We start from the raw sequence: 20,027 nt of genomic DNA on the forward strand, positions 1-20,027 counted from the left end.
TCTGGCTTTCTCCTCTGCCCTACCACATTCTGCCTTCTATCTGGCCTATTTATCTAAGAGCTCCTTGAGGCACAGAGGATAGTTTTTCATATTTGTATCCCCAGGACCAAGAGCTGCATAACTTTATGAATCCTAGACGCCTTTGATCACCCCACCTCTGCCTGATTCTCTAATTTGGGCTTGTTCTTTGGGTTAGGAATCAGCCTCCTGCTTTCTAGGCCAGCCTGCTTTGGGAGGGAAAACAAGTGGAGCACAGTTTCCTTTATGCTTTTAACCTATGTTCTTCTCACATCTAGTTTTTTGAGATGATGCATGTGTCTAGTACTTAGAAATATGAGGCAAGAGAGGTCTTATCCCAGCCTCCTTTCTATTATCTACATCAGTCTTACTCAGGATAAGTATGAACAAATGTCTATCAGCTGTAAAACTCACCCACAGGACCACTTATTTGGAAACAATCTCTTATTTAAAGCAAGTGTCTCCCCTTGCCTCCCCCTCCCTCCCTCCTTCTCTGCCCCCACCCTCCTCTCTCCCCCTCTCTCCCTTCCTTCCCTTGAAAATCTTAAAGCTAGTATTTAATATCCTTCCTTCCTTCCTTCCTTCCTTCCTTCCTTCCTTCCTTCCTTCCTTCCTTCCTTCCTTCCTTCCTTCCTTCCTTCCTTCCTTCTTTCCTTCCTTCCTTCCTTCCTTTGAATATCAGTCTTTATTGTTGGATATACCAATTGGAAAGTAAGTAGGGGCTGACTTCCTTCTCCAACTTCTGTGTCCACAAAGCTTGGATTGAACAATAGTGTTAAAATCCCACAATTAAAAGGACAGTTATTAAGGGTTTTTGTTCTTTTGCAGCAAAGGCTTAAGATTTATTTTTAAAAAAGGATATTTAGAAGCTGAGGAACATTGCTGACTTAAGAAAATTGGAAAGGTCAAGCACTGGGTCTCAGCTCTACTGTAGTGACACTTGGATAATTAAAAAGTCATTCTCCTGGATAATTATAGCAGCAACATTTTAACTAAGTATTGGGAGAAAATGTACCCCAAACACTATATTTGCCTTCGGGCCAGTTCCCTGGAGCTGTAAGAGGGATTGGTTTCCATTTGGAATAATGAGGATCTTAAGGAATTCCAAGCTGAAGCTGTGTGATGAGAGCCTAGGGTGGAGTGTGCAGTTGTGTGAGTAGAGAAGAGACAGATTTCAGAAACATGGAGATAGAATCAACAAGACTTGGAAACTGATTGGATATGGGGCAGTAGTGTCAGGTGAGGAACAACGATGAGTACAGAATAATTTGTGGGTTGTATATATTTTTAGGAACTCAAAAGTTTTCTTGGATATACAAGGTTTGTCTTCTTACAGCTACCTGCATGTAGGTCCCATGTATCTTTCACGAACTAAGAGCTTGTTGAGTTAAGCAAACTCACTGATGCTATGACGGGATTTAAAAATATTTTAAACGAACATTTTCCTTAAAAGGTGCAATGAATGATATTGTAGCACATCACAGTGGATAGTAAACAGGCTTTGTAGTCACGGAGACCAGCTCTGACTCTGACCTCTGCCATATTTAGCTGTGGGACTTGGGGCAAGTGATCTAACTTCCCTGAACCTTCAGGCCATTCTGTCAGACCTGTAAGTTGCTGGGCAATTGGAGATTTCCTAAACCAAGGAGTTCTGGATTCCATCCCCACCCGCAAAAAGGGAAAATATGTGGCCTAAAATCTTTTCTGTATTTTTAAAAATAGCATAGAATGCAGTCTTCTTGAGGGCAGGGGATGTTTTTGTTATTCTTTGTATCCTCAGAATTTAAAATAGTACTGGGAACATGGTAGATACTTTCTAGTTTTTTTTTTTTTGAGGGGGTGGCAGGGCAATTGGGGTTAAGTGACTTGCCCAAGGTCACACAGCTAGTAAATGTGTCAAGTGTCTGAGGCTGGATTTGAACTCAGGTCCTTCTGACTCCAGGGCCAGTGCTCTACTCACGGAACCACCTAGCTGCCCCAATGGTAGATATTTTCTAAATGCTTTTTAAGTGAATAAAAGTAGGAGGATCAATTCATCCCCATTTTCTTTTCTTCCTCTTTTATTTTTTGTTACTTAGGCCCATAGAGTTGCAGTGAAAATGAAGATCCCACCAACAATAGCCAAGCAGCAGCAGACAGGTTTATAATGACAGTCTAGCACCTCAAGTGGACCATTGCTATGACTAGAAGGGTTCCTTGACCATTGCATTTATTCTGACCTAGCATAGTACCTGGCACATAGTAGGTGCTTAATAAACAGTTGTAAATTGATCGAATGTTTGACCATGCCTCTCCCTTGTTCAAGAAGCTACAATGGGTTGCTATTGCTTCCAGGATAAAATACAAATTCCTCCATTTGATATTTAAAGTCCTTCACAACCCGACTCTAGTCTAGCCTTCCAGGCTACTCACATATTACTTTCCGTTACAAATCTTATACACTGGCTAAACTAGCCTTCATGCTGTTTCCCGTGTATGACAGTCTGTCACCCACCTTCATGCCTTTGTACAAATTTCCCTCCACCCAGAATGTTTTCCCTTGAGGGTCTCTTTGGATCCTTGGCAGTACTTCCTGTAATTACTTTGCATGGATTGGTTTTGCGTATATCTTATATTTACTTATCCTCATTCATGTTGTTTTTGTCTAATAGTATATAAGCTCTTTGAGGGCAGGGATTAGCCTTTTTTTGTTTGTGTATTCCAAGAGCATAGTATCTGGCATATAAATGCTCGTCGAGTTGAATTAAATTGATTCCTTCATCATTAATTCACTTATTTCTGATAGGTTGTGTTAAGTTCATTAGGAATTAGAATCCTTGGATTTTAGTATGTGGTCTATCACTCAATATCTATTAATCAAGGAAGCAAGCAACCAGCATTTATTAAGCACCCACTGTATATCAGATGCTGTATTAACTTCTCTGGGCTTCTGTTTCTTTATCTGCCAAATATTTGGATTTCATGATGTCTAAGGTCTCCTCCAGGGGTTATTGATTTTTGACCACAATCAGGCCACAGGTCAGAGGCAGAGTCAGGAGTGGAGTTTTTGGTTCCTCATTCCTGGGTCCGAGTTCAGTTCAGTGAACCATTAATTCCCTCTTTTGTAGAGCTCAGAACTCATTCCTTTGGAGATGAGAAACCTTTTGGGATAATGTTAAAGCTCCAGAGATATAACTGCTCCCCCAGAGAAGCTATTGATATGTCAGAGCAGCAGAAAAAAAACCTGACAAAAAAGTCCAGTTCAACTGCTGTAATGGATCTTTGCCTTCAACACAATTCAATAGAATTATCCCAAACACTCCTATTTCTTTGAAAATCTTAGGGATCCTGCTGCAGCCAGTTTATTTATTAACTTTGAAAAGGTTGAGTGAACTGCAATCATTTTGCAGTGTTTCAGTGCTGCTAAAACCAATTTTTTTTTTTACCATCAAGGCTGAATATCTCTTCCATCTGTCTTTCCTCTTCACTAGCACCACACACATTCTAATTCCGGTTCAACACAAGCAGTGTGGTCTGTGCAAAGTGCAGCAGCTCTGAAGACTGAGGAGCTGGAGTCCAATCCTGGCTCCAACCCTTCTATTTGTATGACTTTGAGTAAACTGCCCCATGCCTCAGTTTCCTCATCTGTAAAATGGTGTGTATGGGGGGGATTAGAACAGATGACCCCTGGGGCTTTTCCAGCTCTAGTTTTAAGATACTGGGATCCTATGATCAGCTGCCATATTGATATTTTTGCAGAATGGATTTGATTATGTCATTCTTTTGCCCAATAAACTTTGGTGGCTCTCTACTGCCTCTGGAATAAAATATAGCTTGGTATATAAAGTCCTTCAGAAGTTGTCTCCAGTCTATCATTACCTGCTAAATTCACATTACCTCTCCTGAGAGATGCTATGTTTAGCCAGACTAATCTACTTGTTCTTCCCTGTAAATAACATTTCATCTTCTGTCTTCATGTTTTTACATAGCTTAGTCACCCGTGGCTGGATTATCTTGTACTTCCTGTTTCCATGTTGTGTCCCTCACCTGACTCTAAATTCCCTGAAGGCAGGGAATGCTTTTAATTTTACTTTTTGTTTCCTGTAATCAGCAAATACCAGGCATCTCATAAATGTTCGCTGAATTTAATAGAATTGCTGAGTCACGTGTGATCTAAATGGCTGAGCCAGGATTTGAACCAGGTCCTCTGCCTCTAGGATCCTTTCCATTACATCATGGGTTCTTAGCACTGGAAACAGTTTTTGGCAAAAAAAATATGTTCTCTGCTAAGGTACAGCTCAGGAATATAAAAACTTTTTTCTTACCATGAAAACCTTGAAAAACGGGAGTTTTGAGGAAAGTCTTAAAGAACGAGACTATTTAGCATATAGGAAAGAAAGTTGAGGGGGTGTCCTAAGCATGCAAAAAATATTTAGCAGGAGATAAAGATGAGCTTTTTGCTTTTTTCTCATCATCACCAAACAAGAGGAAAACAGTTGCAGTTTCTATAGTAAGAACTTAAGATTAGCTATAAGGAAAAAGCCAAACCAACCACACCCAGGTGGTAATGGTTGGGAGACATTGATGTAACTGAGATAGGAAAATTTCTGAATTGTGTTCCCTAGAGATTGCTAAAAATAGGACAGACACTTCAGGCCAGCCTTGGGCAAAACTGAGGTTGGTGAGGTCTGTCCTTGCTGTCTCCTACCTCTTCCTTCGGTCTCCTCCTCCCTCCTGTTCTCAAGCTGTGTTTGGCTACCCAGCGTCCCTTATCTGCCTTCCTATCTGCAGCCCACGTGCCAGACCCTTCTCTGGCCACCTCAAATCTCCCTGCTGTGCATTTCATGGACTGACCATGATTGGGGCTACAAGCTGGAATACAAGAGAGATCAATAGAGAAGTGGTATCAAACACAAATAGAAACATGCCCTCTAAACCATACATAGAGTTTAGTGTACTGATGATTGCCTGTGGTCCCACACCTAGGAAGTGACAGAGTTGGTACTTGAGCTGATTCAGAAGCCCTAAAATCAGTGGGAAGGGTTATCCATAATGGTAAGAATTCTCTTGTCATGGCACCATTCCAAGTTGCTGTCTTTTCTTTCTACAAAGAGAACTGATACCCCTGCTTTTACACACAGTAGGCACTTAATAAATGCTGAATTGAATTGAAGAGGATGACTGAATGAACCCTTTCTGGTGGTTTTAGGTTCAAAACTTCTTTAGGGGCCATGCCTTTGGTCAGGGAGTATGGACATCATGCTGGAATTGCTTAGTACTAAGTTAATGTCATACTCACGGGCTTTGTGGCAGGGGCAAGGGAGAGAAAGTGCTAGATTTTGAGTGGTCAGTATCCCCTTGAGATCCTGATATTGTCTGGTTGGCATAAGTCCTGGTGCTGGTGGAAGAGCTTGCCTGGACATGAACAACATCTACATGGCCAGGCTTGGTAGGCTGTGCAGGACAAACTTCCTCCATTCTTGACCTTATTTTTTCATGGTCACAAGATCCTTAACTCTACTAGACTTCATTGTTTCTCCCTCCTCTGCCCCAGCAAGCCAAGCGGGAATCCTAGTATTTAATGTCATGGTACAATAGAAAGAACATTGAATTTAGAGTCAGAGGACATGAGTTCAAATGACAGCTTTGACACCTATGAGTTGTAAACTTTCTGGGCTTCAGTTTCCTCATCTATAAAGAAAAGGTTGGACTAAATTATCTCTATGGACCCTTCCTGTTCTAAATCTATCATCCTATGGTAGTTTTAAAAATCATTTACCACATTTGGTGGCCGTTGCTGGGCTTTGAGCATCCATAGAACACGCTTTCAACATTGCCAAGGGATTATTCCATCACCCTGGTCCTCACTGGACGGCTTCAAGCAAAGGCTGAATGACTTCCTGTCAGAGATACTAGAAAGAGGCTACTTATTTAAGCTGTGTTCAGCTTGGTGGACACTGGGGTCTCTTCTCCTTGAAGAGTCTGATATTCTCAGCAAATACAAATCCATATAAAGTCACTTAATATCAAACTATCCCCAAAGTTGAAATAAAATGCATTTGATTACTTTTATTCACTTAAACTGTTCTCTATTCATCTCTTATTTACCAGTGATCCTCACTCCCATCACAATCAAATTTTATTTGGCTGAAACAGCTCGAAGTCTAGTCATGTAAGAGCAAAGGAATTTTTACCATGCTCCCCAGGGACGTGTAAAACATTTTATCTCATTGCATCTTTTCAATAATTTAAAAAGTTTCTTCATTGGGAGATATTTTTCTTTAGATGACTTTTCAAGCTTTGGGTAATATGGATCTGAAAAGGGTTAAATTAAAATATTCATCCAGTGATTTTATTCTTTGCCCAAAGGTCTTTTCTGACTTTCCTGAAGGGGAGAAGATTGTTCATTTTAGGATATTATGTATGACTTGAAGATGATTTTGTGTAATACATTCAGCAGGTAACAGGCTTTCAATCCATTAATCCCTTTCTCCTACTTGAAAGAGGTGAAACTTTCAAAGAAAGGAAATGGGAAATAGGCTGAGGATGGGAGGAAGAAATAATCTTCTGGGTAGGTGGGCTCCCAAGTCAGCAGTTTCTTAGTTAATCCAAGATTAAGGATGGGAGCTCTAGAGTCATACACAGCTTCCTCCCAATCTATCTGGTGTGTCTATGGCATCTATCACACTTAGAGTCAGATACTACAAAAATGAATTCAGGGAAAAAGGAAACCTTTGTTTAGAAAGAAAATGCTTCCCTTTGTTGCTGGGGTCCCTTGAACTGTTGTTAGTTGTTCTTTTCATCTACATATGGTGTATCTTAGGTACCTTAAGCAAAAACATAGGAAGGGGCTTCAGAGGCAATCTAGTCCAGCCCCCCCCCCCCATTTTACAGATGAGTAAACTGAGGCCCAGGGAACTAGAGTGATCGGCCAAAGGACACACAACAGATTTAAAAAGTTTCAATTGCATTTTAGGGCTTGCATTCCATGTGAAAATATATATATTACCATTACAATGCTTTTTTTGGGGGAGGCGTACACACATACATATACACACTATTATTTTGTTGTTGTTTTGGATCTGTGATTTCATCTTTGTGGGGAACTCTCTGCATGTAGACTTCCTGGAGTCATATGTTAGCTGTGTGACTCTTCATGAATCACTTAACCTCTGTTTGCCTCAGTTTCCTCAACTGTAAAAGTGGAGATAAGAACAGCACCTATCTGGTTGTGAGGATCAGTGGAGGTAACATTTATAAAAGTTTAACACAGTACCTGGAGTATAGTAGGAGTCATATAAATGCTTATTTCCTGATTTTTCCTCTCCAAAGTGAATGGTCACCAGATGGGTCCAGCATCCTATGGTAGTTTTAAAAATCGTTTACCGCATTTGGTGGCCATTGCTGGGCTTTGAGCACCCATAGCACATGCTTTCAACATTGCCAAGACATTATTCCATCATCCTGGTCCCCACTGGAGGGCTTCAAGCAAAGACTGAATGACTTCCTGTCAGAGATACTAGAAAGAGGCTACTGAAAATGCTGTCCAAATACATACATATATACTCACATACATACACATGTATGTATTATGCACATATACATATATAAACACATACATGAAAATATCTATCTCTAGCTTTCTTCCCAATCTGGACTTGGGATATTATGGATATAGGAACTTAAATGTTTGCTTTAGCTGTGCACAAATTCTATCCCAGCCCTCCCCATCCCCCCATAAGTTCCTTAAGGACAGAAACTGCTTCATTCTGGTCTTCCTGCTTCCAGTGCCAAAGACTGTCCCTGGTATACAGCAGGAACTTAATAAATGCTTGCTGATTAAGTAATTGATTTTAGATTCCCTTGCCTCCCTCAGTAGATATATGCTCCTTAAGGGCAAGTACTATGACATCCTGCCCCTTCTCCAACACCATAACTTGTACATTGTAGGTGCTTAATAAATGTTCATTGATTTCCTTTTGTTGAGTTTTATGACTCACAAGAAGATATATATTCAGCTTGTTTTGCTTGGTCCCAAGGGTAAAACCAGGAGCAACAGAGGAAGCTGCCAAGAGGCAGATTGAGGCTCTCTCTATGTAAGTAAACATTTCCCAACAATTTTAACTGTTCTGGTGGAATAGGCTGTCTCCTGAGGGAGTGAATCCCACCTCCCACCCCACTGGAGTTCTTCAAGCCTAGTAGAAGCTCATCAATTGTATGGCTTGAACTGGATGACCTTTGAGATCTCTTCCAACCCTTTAATTCTCTGAATTGTCTTCTGTGGAAAAGATTTGAAGATTTAAAGAGGATGACAAGCTCAATGTGTGTCAACGACGTGATGAAAGCCCAAAGATGGGCTTGCAGATTGACGCTGTGTTAAAAAGAGTCCTGGTGTCTAGGACCAGGATGTTAAAGGTTTTGCTTTACTCTGCCTTGGAATAGTACTTTCTGTTTTGCGTGCCACATTTTAGGAAGGCTCTTGACACACAGGAATACACCCAGAGGAGAGCAACAAAGATAGGGAAGAGCCTTAAGATTATATGTGATACACATGGAGGAACTGGAGGTGCTTAGCCTGGAAAAGAGAGGACTCTGGAGCAGGGTATTGTTATATTGAAGGGCTTCCATGTGAAAAAGTAATTAGACTTGTTTGACTCACTCCCAAAGGAAAGAATTAAGACAGTAAAGATATTAAGATTTAATAAGAGTTAAGATATTAAAAGAGGAAAATGTAAGTGAGGTAATTCTGAAGAATTAGAGTCACCAGTCAGTATAAACATTTATTAAACATACCATGTACCAGACACTGTGCTAAGCACTGGAGATACAAAGTAAGGTCAAAGAAAGTCCCTGATTTCAAGGAACTCGAAGCCTAATGGGGGCACTGATGTACAAGCAATGATGTATAAACAAGTTATCTGCAGGATAAATTGTAGCTACCCATTAGAAGGAAGGCACTGACATTAAGGATGAGCTTCCTGTACAAGCGGAGGCTTTAGCTGGGACTCCCCAGGAATGAAATGGGCTGCCTTGGGATGTAACTGGTCTTTCCTTCAGGGAAGGTTTTCAAGCAAAGGCTGGATGACCACTTGTGGGCCTCAGAATTCTAATTCAAGTAGAGGTTGGCCTAGATAACCCCAACGGCCCTTAGAAATCTGACTGTGAGATTCTTGGAGTCCTATTACAAGAGAGACACTGCCTTTTCTTCTGCCAACGTGAGTCCTGCTTATTTTCTCTTACTCTATTATTCAGTTAGTTATTTAATTTTTAAATTTGCAGCCTACAGCAAAACTGTCTCAGGGGACAAGTCTAGTAATTAAAACATTAATTAAAATAATAAAACAAACCCAGCAGCAGTCATGGAACTGGCGAGACTGTGACTCTCCCATTCTCAGGCTGGCCCAAGTGTACTTGTAGAGTGATGTTTCACCAGCCTGATGCTGGGCCCTTTTCCCTTTCCTTTCTGTCCTCATGGTGATCTCATCATCTCTGATGGGTTCCATTGTCATCTCTCATCAAATGACTCCCAGATGGGAGTTCAGCTGAACTTTTCTCCAGAGCTCCTGCCTCATATCACCAACAAACTCTTGGACAACTTGAACTGGAGGCCTTGTAGTCATCACGGACTCAACATTTCCAAAACAGAATTTATTATTTTGCCTCCTCCGTTCCCAACCCTCCACTCTGCTGAACCTTCCGAGCCCATTATCCTCCCAGTCCCCTAGTCAAGGTGGCATTCTCATTTACCTTACATACCTAATTTCTTGTGAAATCTTGTCATTTTTTTCTCCACCCTCATCTCCTCTCACCAGGACTATTGGGACAGCTTCCTAATTTCATTTTCCTGCCTCTAGTTTCTTCCAGTCCAGTCTATCCTCCATTCAGTCACCATAGTGATTTTCCTAAAGAACAGGTCTGACCATGTCACCGTCCTAATCAGTGAACTCTAGTAGCTCTCAATGATTTCTAGCATCAGATGTAAACTATTTTGTTTAGCATCTGAAGCTCTCTATGACTTGGTCCTTCTCTTTCTCTTTTTTCACATTTCTCTCCTCCATGTACTCTGAGGTCTAGTCACACTGGCCTGTTAGCCATTCCTCACCTAGGATGTTTCATCTCTTATCTCAGAGCCTTTGCACTGACTGTGTCCCATACCTAAAATGCTCTCCCTCAACATCCCTGCCCCTTAAATGCCTGGTTTCCTTGAAAACTCAGCTCAAATACTACCTTTCTCAGGAGGCCTTTCCCAGACTCACAGTTGCTAATTATTTCTCCTCTAAGGTTACCTTGCATCTATTTTGAATGCATCTTATATATATGTATATATACATATATGTATATACACACATATGTGTGCTCTTTTGCTCATTAGAAAGTAAATTCCTTGAAGGCAAAGACTTTTAAATTTTTATTTCCATGTTAAGGGCTTAGTACAGTGCCTAGCACATAGTAGGTACTTAACATATGTTTGCTGATTGATTTTTGCAAGTCTATAGAAATTATTGCATAGCCTGTTTTAAGAGGATAGAAAAGAAATAATAGATGTTTCCTCCATTGTTTCAATGATGTCCTCATTTATACACTCACCATGCATTTATTAAGCATTTGCTATGTTTCAGATGCTGTACTAAGAACTGGGAGGGAGCATGATACAGTAAGAAGAGTTAAGGTCATAGTTCCTGAGTTTGAACCATATCTTTGCCAATTACAACCCATGTGTCACTGAGCAAGCCAACTGAGTTTTCTGGGCCCCAGTTGGACTGAGTGGTCAGATTCCATGACCTCTAGAGCCTCTTCCTGCTTTAGATCTGTGATCTTCTGCTCTTCTGATGCCAAGACAAAAACACAACTGTCCCTGCTCTCAAGAAGCTTACAATCCATGCAGGTCCTATGAAGTAAGCAGAAGGGTTTTCCAAAGAGATATTGATGGTACAGTTTCCTGTTGTTGTAAGTGGTCAATACGTACCAAACTTCTTTGCACTGGAAAATGGCAAAATCTGGTCTCAATTAGTGTTAACAGAGTCATAATAGCTACCAGTGGCATAGTGCTTTCAGGTTTACAGGGTGCTCATTTAAATGGCTTGCATCTCACAATGACCCTGAGAAGCAGATGCTATCATTATCCCTATTTTTGTGGACGGGAAAACTAAAACAGAGAGAATTTAAGTGACTTGCTCAGTTTCACACAGATAGCATGTCTCAGAGCTGGTCAGAAGTGGCAAAGGAGGCAAATACCGGTTTGATGAAAGGGGAGAAAACTTCCTTAGAATCAGGGCTGTCCCAAAGTGGGCAGGGCCACCTCAGGAGGAAGGTCAATATAGTGCCTAAAGCTCTGACTTGGGAAGAAGAAAGATCTGGGTTTGAATCCTGCCTCAGATGCTGGCTAGCATTTTCCTTCCTGTAAGTCAATTAATCCAATTAATTAAAGAGCCTAGTATGTTAGGCAGTGGTGCCATACTCGAAGAGAAATAGGAGCCACTACTCTGTACATAAGGATCTTATATATTGCCTTAGTTTTAAAGTGCAATATTATCTATATTTTGTTGTATTTTATTTTGCTAAATATGTCACCCAATTACATTTTAATCTGGTTTAAGTGATGCTCAGGAGTGTCACAGGTGTGTTTGACACTTCTGATGTGGGGAACACAAAGACAAAAATGAGACAAAATGAAGGTCACCTAACCTTGTTCAGCCTCAGTTTACCCAGCTATGAAATTGGGATAATAATACCCGTGGCACCTCCCTCCCAGGCTTGTTGTGAAAGTTCTGTGAGATAACATCTGTAAGGTGCTTAGCACAGCTTTAAATCCTATGTAAAGGCCAGTTACTTCGATTCCTGCTCTCCAGAGGTCATTAAGCAAAGGTCAGATGACTGCTCATTGGTCATGCTGAAGAGGAACTTCTGTTTTTAGGACTAGGTTGGACTAGATGGTCCCTGAGATTCCTTCCAACTGGGAGATTCTATGATTTTATGGGATTTGAACTCAGATCTTCCTGACTCCAAGACCAATACACATTCTATTTCGACCATGCATTTGGTTGTGAAGAGTATGTGTACATGTATGTGCATCATAAGTGTGCATTTGTGTTCATGTTTCTCTGCACGTGTGTGCATGTGCATGTTTATGAGTGTGTGTATATGTGTACAGTAAAGCACATTGTCCTCCATGCTGAGGAGGGGATAGAGTCTCTGTTTTTGCTCTCTGGAGCCAGTTTAGGGGGTTTCTAAGGCTATGCAGCAATTCCATGGATCAACCATCCATCATCTCCCCTTTCTTAAGAAAGGAATTTTAGTTGCTGACAGTGTATCAAGGCTGCTGGTTGTGAGCTGAATGTTGGAGATGGGAGGAAAGACAGGCATCTGAGGGCCCCTTCCCTCTGTCCTCAGGGTGTATAAATAAACCCCCAGCATTAGGAGGAAGGTCAAGTTTGCCGTTATTAATCATTTGAATCCTGTGGACCCACACAACCTCTCTGTTTCTAAAGGAAAAAAACCTGATTTCCAGGGAAATAAAACAACTAATAAAATGCTTGGGCATTCAGTCTCAGTCCTATTCTTTTCTGGAATAATATTGTGATGTGTCATGAGACAGGTTTTTTTTTCTACTGGGCATTTTTCTTTTTTGTGATATATTTAAAAATTCCCTTTATTATGCAACATGTCCTGTCTTTGCCATGGTCTCCTGCTTTACAGTTTGGCGCTGAATTCACAAGATTTTGACATATATTCTTTAATGCTTCATCATGAACTCACCAACCACATCTGATATTGAGTGTACTTGGAAAAATAGATTTTTTCCCAAGTCTAGCCTTGGTTATAGCCCATCAGTGTTTAAAAATTTAATTTACTTTTATTTAGAACTTAACACCAAACAGAATCCACATTTCCATATGCAGAGGAGAGCTGACAAAGAGCAAGCTACAGCTCTCTACTGTGCACATGGTGGTTTTTCTCTTTTAAGTATATAGTAAATCAAGAAAATAATAAATTCAACCTTACTTTGGCATTCAAGTTGTCCTGCTTCTTTCTGGTCTTTCTTGGATATTTTTCTAAGCAACTTTCACGTGCTTTTAATCCAGACAATACCAGGGACAGGGGTAATTCATAGGACTGAAAACTCACTGGCCATGCCAGATAAAGAATGACCTTGGAATCCGGAAGATCTGGATTTAAGTCCTCACTCTGATATATACTAATTTAGTCATGTCCAACTATACATGACCCCATTTAGGGTTTTCTTGGCAAAGATACTAGAGTAGTTTGCCATTTCCTTCTCCAGCTCATTTTACAGATGAGACAACAGAGGCAAGTGGGTTAAACTGATTGATCCACGACCACACAGCTAGGACATGTCAGAAGCCAGATTTGAACTCAGGAAGATGATCTTCCTGACTCAGGCCTGTACATGATAAGTGACTTTCCCAGGGTCTCATAGGTAATAAATATATGACAGACATAGATTGTAAACTCCAGGCCACTAACTCCAAACCCTTTTTTCTCCCCATGTTTGGGTTTGATGGGACAGTCTTAAAGGAAGGGAAGAATTCTAGTAGGTAGGGGTGGGTGGACACTATTCCAGGCATAGGGGATGGTTTGTGCATGTAGGTGAAGTGATAGAATGATAAGAATTTGCCCTAGAAGGGACCCAAGAGGCCCCACTCCATCATTTCTACACATGAGAAATTCAAAATCTGGAATCAATTTGCCAAAGGATGCACAGAGAGTTAAGCAAGAGAGCTGATATTGGAACCTAGGTCTTTTGACTCCAAAAGGTCTATCCCTTTTCATTTTGTCTCTGACATTAGTAGTATGACATGAACGAGTCACTTATCTGACTTCAATTTCCTCACATCTGAAATGGGAATAAGAATATTTGTAGAGCTTTCCTTACAGGGGAGTTGTGAGGATCAAATGAGATAGTGTATTAAAGTGTCTTGTTAACTTTAAATGCTATAAAAATGCCTGCTTTTTATGATTATGATCACTACTACCAGCACCAGTACCACCACCAGCACCAGCACCAGCACCACCAGCACCACCAGCACCACCACCATCAGCACCACCAGCACCAGCACCAGCACCAGCACCACCAGCACCAGCACCAGCACCAGCACCACCAGCACCAGCACCACCACCAGCACCACCAGCACTAGCACTACCACCAGCACCACCAGCACCACCACCACCACCACCAGCATCACCAGCACCAGCACTAGCACCACCACCACCAGCTCCACCACCACCGGCACCAGCACCACCGGCACCAGCACCACCAGCACCACCAGCACCAGTACCACCAGCACCAGCACCAGCACCACCAGCACCACCAGCACCAGCACCAGCACCAGCACCAGCACCAGCACCAGCACCACTACTACTACTACACCAAGCTAGAGAGGGTAAGATGCCATTGGAGAACAGTGAACAATCTAGCTTGGCTGGAGTGCAGTGTGTGAAGATCAGTGAAAGACAGTGTGTGAAGACTATGAAATAAGGCTGGAGAGGCAAGTTGTGGAAGGCCTTGTAGGCCAGGCTATGGAGTACAGGTTTTGTTTGGCAGGCAATGGGGACCCATTGAAGGTTGTTGAGTCCAAGAGTGATTTGATCGAGTGGTGACTCAAAACATTTGTTTTGGTAGTGGTGTGAAGAAGGCAACGTGGTCAAAGGGAAAGACAAGAGGAAGATGAAACAGAGGTAGTTTTGATAGTCAAGTGAAACGGGGTGAGTATCTGAACTGGGATAGGGGCTCCTTAATATTAGTTATCTCAAATCTAAACTGTTTTGCTTAGGTCTTCATTCAAGATCTCCATCCAACTCATTCTTCTCCAATATGATACAGGGGATAGGGCATTGGAATAGGGAGATGTGCATTCCAATTCTGCTTTTGACACTATCTGTGATCTCTGGAAAGTCACCTAACTTCTCTGGGCCTCAGTTTCCTTAGATGTAAAATGAAGGGCACTTGGTCTTGATGTTTGTCCTCCAAGGTCCTTTTTAGCTCAAAACCTACAATTCTTTGATTTACGAGCTTAAAAGTCTCACCTCTGGCACATACTAATCAAGTGATCCTCCCTGGATCTCAGAAAAAGGAGGTAAATGTCTGTAAAATGACAGGGTTGGACCTGATCACTCCTGAAGCTCTAGATCAGAGCTCTAAATGTATGATCTGTCTTTTCCACTCTCCCTACACCTCTAGCAACATCTTTCTTTACTCCTCAAAGCAGTCTTTCTGTTCCAGCCAAGTTAATTTGCTTACGATGGAAATCCAACATCCCCCATGACCAATTCTACCTTTCATGCCCTTGCACAGTGCCTATCCAAGGGATTCCTGCATTGAATGGGAGGTTGGATCAGTGCATCTCTAAGGTCCCTACCCACCCTAGCATCTTATGTTCTTTGAGTGTGTACTGTGTTATTTTGTTGGTGACTGATTGTCTTTTTGTGAATGTTTTGTCATCTCGATTATAAGCATTACAAAAGCTAGTCAAAGGCTGTATCTTCTTTTCTTCTTTATGCTGCCTGACATAATGTTCTGAACACAGCAGGAGGTCAATCCTTGTTAGGTAACCCCAGGGTCTGGCAAATCTATGTATAAGCAAAATTGAGGATCATTGCTGCCAGCTCAGGAAATGTGAACAGTCACATGATGGGGACTTGGCTGGTCTCATCCACTGTCAAGAGCACTAAACCCAATTGCAATTTTTTTTAAAAAAAGAAAAAGAAATCAAGATTTAAAAAAAGAAAATTGGGTGGATTGAACTTTAATAAGATGAATTAGTGCTCTCTCTGGGCTTCCTAGGACTGATTGGACACCATGATGGAGCTATCACTCGGAATGGAAAGAATACAAGAAGAGCTAAATGGCAGCTGGTGATTTGATTATGTCTTGAGTGCACTGTTACAGAGAGAATGAATAGAGACCATCATTTTGTCTGACCTCTGATGGTAAGATAGCCCTTGAAATGAACTGCATTCACAGGATAATTATGGCATTCAAGATCTTGAATCAATAATGAAGGCGAGGTCCTCACTAGTTCATACTTTGCTGAAACATATATGCTCCAAACTCATAAACCAACCCAGCTTGGGTACTGGTCAGTATCCCTCTGAGGTTTGAACCAAAAAGAATATTTTCCCCCCATTTGACCATATTCCATTTTCAAGTGGGTTTCTCATGCTTGATCACTCACATGAATCAATTAATAATGTCACACAGTAGCTTTGCATACTTCTAGGGGGTACCTGGAAAAGTCAGTCTGGTGCAAAGCATCCCAACTGTCAATCAATCATCAAACATTTATTAAGGATCTGCTGTATGCCTGGCACTGTGCTAGGTACAAATGTGAACCAGTTCTTGCCCTTGTGATAGACAAATGTGAACCAGTTCTTGCCCTCAATGGACTTACATTTTATACTACTGAGTCCACTGAGGGCATTAAAGGAAAAAATATTTCCTGTCTTGTCAAATTTGTTATGGGAGAAATATCTCCTCTCTTATATGAATGAGTAGCTGGTACCAAATATATATTTACCACAATGTAGAAATTACGGAGGTAAAAACCTAGATCATACTAATTATGCTCAAGAATAGGTCCAGGCCTTAGAAAATCTGAACCCTCATTAGGATTCTAATGAGGTTTCTCATGGGAAAAATTATGTCAGAGAAATAATTCATTTACATATTACAATCCTGTATATTTCTCTTGGGCTATAAAAGCTAAAGAGAAGATATACCCATAATCCTATACTTTCTTCAATGTCATGAAAGTCGAGCAAACTTAGTTAAAGAGAGTCATAATCTCATACAACGCTTAAGGAAATAAACTTTATCAAACAAACTCTTTAGGTAAACCAAGTCAGGTTACAGATTAACCACATTTAGAAGATTCACAAATAGACTATTTAAGGAGGATTTACATGTTGACAAGGAGTCAGAGACCACTGAGATTCTTCCTCTGGCTTCTTATCTAAGAAATTCTTAAGGTTTATAAGTAAATTTTCACATCCCATGGGACAGGCTTTGGTCAGGTTAGGTTAATATTAACCAAAAGATGCAGAAGGAATAAAAGGAAATTAAAAACTCCCACAACAGGGGCATCATCGGGTTTTTAAGCATGGTGATGATGTACAATCTTTGAAGAAGAAATGCAGAGATTACATGATTCAAAGGACACAGAACCTTGTTGTTTGTTTCTATTGGCCCAGGAGATCCCAGTCATCTGTTGTGATGCAGGAGCCTAGCATGGTGGATAAGGCACTGGGCTTCAAATCAGTTAGACCTTGGTTCAAATTCTTCCTCAAACACTTACTAGCACTATGACTCTGCTTAAATCACTCACCCCTTTTATACCTCAATTTCCTTATCTATAAAATGAGGAGGGAGTTGTACTTGATGGTCTTTAAAGTTTTTTCCACCTCTAAATACATGGCTCTGTGGTCTTAGTTTCCAGGCCTGGGACATAACAGGCTATCCAAAGAAAGGCCAGATTTGCTGATATCCAAAGTCTTAAGGGGTCCTTATGGAAGTGACAGGAGTTTCCTTCTCTGTTAGTCCTACTAGGACCAGGATCTCCCCACAGTGTCCTTCTCCAAAGCTGGTCTAGGAATTAGGGAATTTCAGAGTTCAGAGGATCATGGATCTAGTTAGAAGGTCTCTAGGGGACATGTCACACATCTGATCCAGAATCTAGCTGTGCCAAATAGCTGACAAGTGGTCATTTAGCTTTTGCTTAGATACCTCTAGTGAGGAGAATCTATTCTTCCTTGAGGTAGCCTGTTCCACTTTCAGATAGTTCAAATTGTTAAGAAGTGTTTTATTGTCTTATATAACACTTAAATTTGCTTCTTTGCAAATTCCACCCACTGTTCCCAGTTCTGCCTTCTGGGACCAAGCAGATCTTGTGGGGACTTGATTGATAACTGAAGGACAAGACCACAAACTCCATATCCAGGCTCATTCCTTTTGTTGTTGCTTGGTCATTTCAGTCATGTGTGACTCTTCCTGATCCCACTTGGAGGTTTTCTTGCCAAAGATACTGGAGTGGCTTGTCATTTCTTTCCCTAGCTCATTTTACGGATAAGGAAACCAAGAGTTAAGTGACTTGCTCAGGGTTACACAGCCAGTAAGTTCCAGACGCCAGATTTGAACTCAGGAAGATGAGTCTTCCTGATTCTAAGCACAGTGCTCTATCTACTGTACTATTTATGCCCAGCCTCATTCCCAAGGTGCCCTAAAAACATGACAGAATAAAGATGAGCAGTCATGACTGTTTTCTGTAGTTATAAGGATGGGTCATATAGAAAGAGAGAGTGAGAGGGTAACCTATAGATAGCCTGTTTCCTACACTGATCTCCATGCAATGTCAAGAGAATAAGAGGTGGGTCCCCATGTTGAGTGACCCCCTGTTGGAGATTTACATCAGGGGATATTCATGTCTTTGGTGTCAGAGACCCCAGTCTGGTGAAGGCTAGAGATCCATTCTCAAATAAGGATTTTTAAGCAATTGAAGGAAATGCTAAGTTTCAGATAGAGGTTAGTGCAAATAAAGATGTAATTCTTTTCCCCCATCTGAGCTGACAGACCACATTAAATCTGCCGATAGTCACCAAAGATGCTTTGATTTACAGGAAGACATGGATTGATGGTTAAGAACTGTATAGGAGGAGAACATATGGGTGGGTGGCTACCAGCCCCATTGGAGGGAGTACCCACATCAGTAAGTTCCTGGAGCCATTGAATGAAGGATGGTCTGTTTCTTATATATCCTAAAGAGTTTTTGTTTTGAGATTTTGTCTTAGAAAAAACATAGAACAGGAAATCGTACTTGTTAGAAAACTTACCTCCACTGCTGCTTTTGCCCTTTCAAATTCCTCTTCTAACGAGTGGTTTCTGGAGAGCAATGCACTTCCCCAGCGATGTTCTTTGGTCAGGCGAGCCTAAAATAAGCACAAAATAATGACGTTGTAATCAAATGAGTCACAGCTGCCTGACTTTTTCTCCACTTCACTCCATTTGGCCTCCACCAGAACTCAACAGGCACCTACAAGAGACCTAAGCCTTTTGCTTACTACTTAGCAATAGGAATATTTCTCAAAGGGCAGAGGGCCACCTTTTCACGGGACATAGAGAACTGCTCATGGGCCAGGATAGACTTGATAGCAGAGCTAGCCCCATGGAAGATCAAAGGCTCAGCCAAGTAGGAAGGTGGATGCCCATGTCTCTCCTCAGATGCCTCCTACACTCATGGTTCCACATCATGTTCTGCTATTTGCAAATCATGCTGCTTCTTCCATGGCCATGGTCTTCAGCCCCCTCCCACTAGAATTGCCCAGATTCTGCCCTGGCTGTGTCTGATAGATGAGCTCTCACCTTATGTTGCCTTCTTGTCACTCTTCAGCCTTCTCCCTTCTCTTGGACCCCACCCCCGCCTTCATTTTTAGTTCCCCTTTGGGTATTGTCTTTTCCACTTAGAATATAAACTCTTTGAGAAGATCTCTTGGGATTTGTATTGGCATCTCCAGGACTTAGCACAGCGCCTGGCAAATAGTAAGGGCTAAATAAATGCTTTGTACTCCTTCCCTCCCTCCTCCCCTTTCTTCCTGGATGGCTTCTTTCTCTTGGATACCTTCCTCCTTGCAGCCCAGTCCAGCCCATCACAGCATGGCAGGCTATGAACCTTCCCCTGCTTCCTCCCAGCAACAATAATCTAATGGCCTCATCTCATTCCCTTAGAGCCCAGGCTTTGCTAAGGAAGAACAGAGGCTAACAGGCCATACCTAGATAGATGCATTAATCATTGCTGATGTGTCACTTTTTAAAATTAAATGCTAATTTTTCAATTACAAAGCATTTATTTTTTCTCTCTCCTACTTCACTACCCTAGCAGGGGAAAAAGAAAGAAAAGCTAAATTCTAGTAATAAATATGCATAATCAAGCAAAACAAATTCCCCCATCAACCATGTCCAGAAACATGTGTCTCTTTCTGCAGATTGAGTCCATTGTCTTTCTGTCAGGAGGTGGGCAGCA

General features: G+C 41.4%; 1 protein-coding gene across 1 annotated transcript in view; it reads right to left on the reverse strand.

The window, feature by feature from the left end:
* PEX5L (peroxisomal biogenesis factor 5 like) overlaps positions 1–20,027 on the reverse strand; it is a 189,304-nt gene that overhangs the window by 39,729 nt on the left and 129,548 nt on the right. Inside the window, exon 7 of the mRNA XM_036755383.1 lies at positions 18,841–18,936. Coding sequence (XP_036611278.1) covers positions 18,841–18,936 — 96 coding nt within the window. The remainder of the gene's footprint in view (positions 1–18,840; positions 18,937–20,027) is intronic.

Source organism: Trichosurus vulpecula, chromosome 4 (genome assembly GCF_011100635.1).
Source record: "Trichosurus vulpecula isolate mTriVul1 chromosome 4, mTriVul1.pri, whole genome shotgun sequence".
Lineage (NCBI taxonomy): Eukaryota > Metazoa > Chordata > Mammalia > Diprotodontia > Phalangeridae > Trichosurus > Trichosurus vulpecula.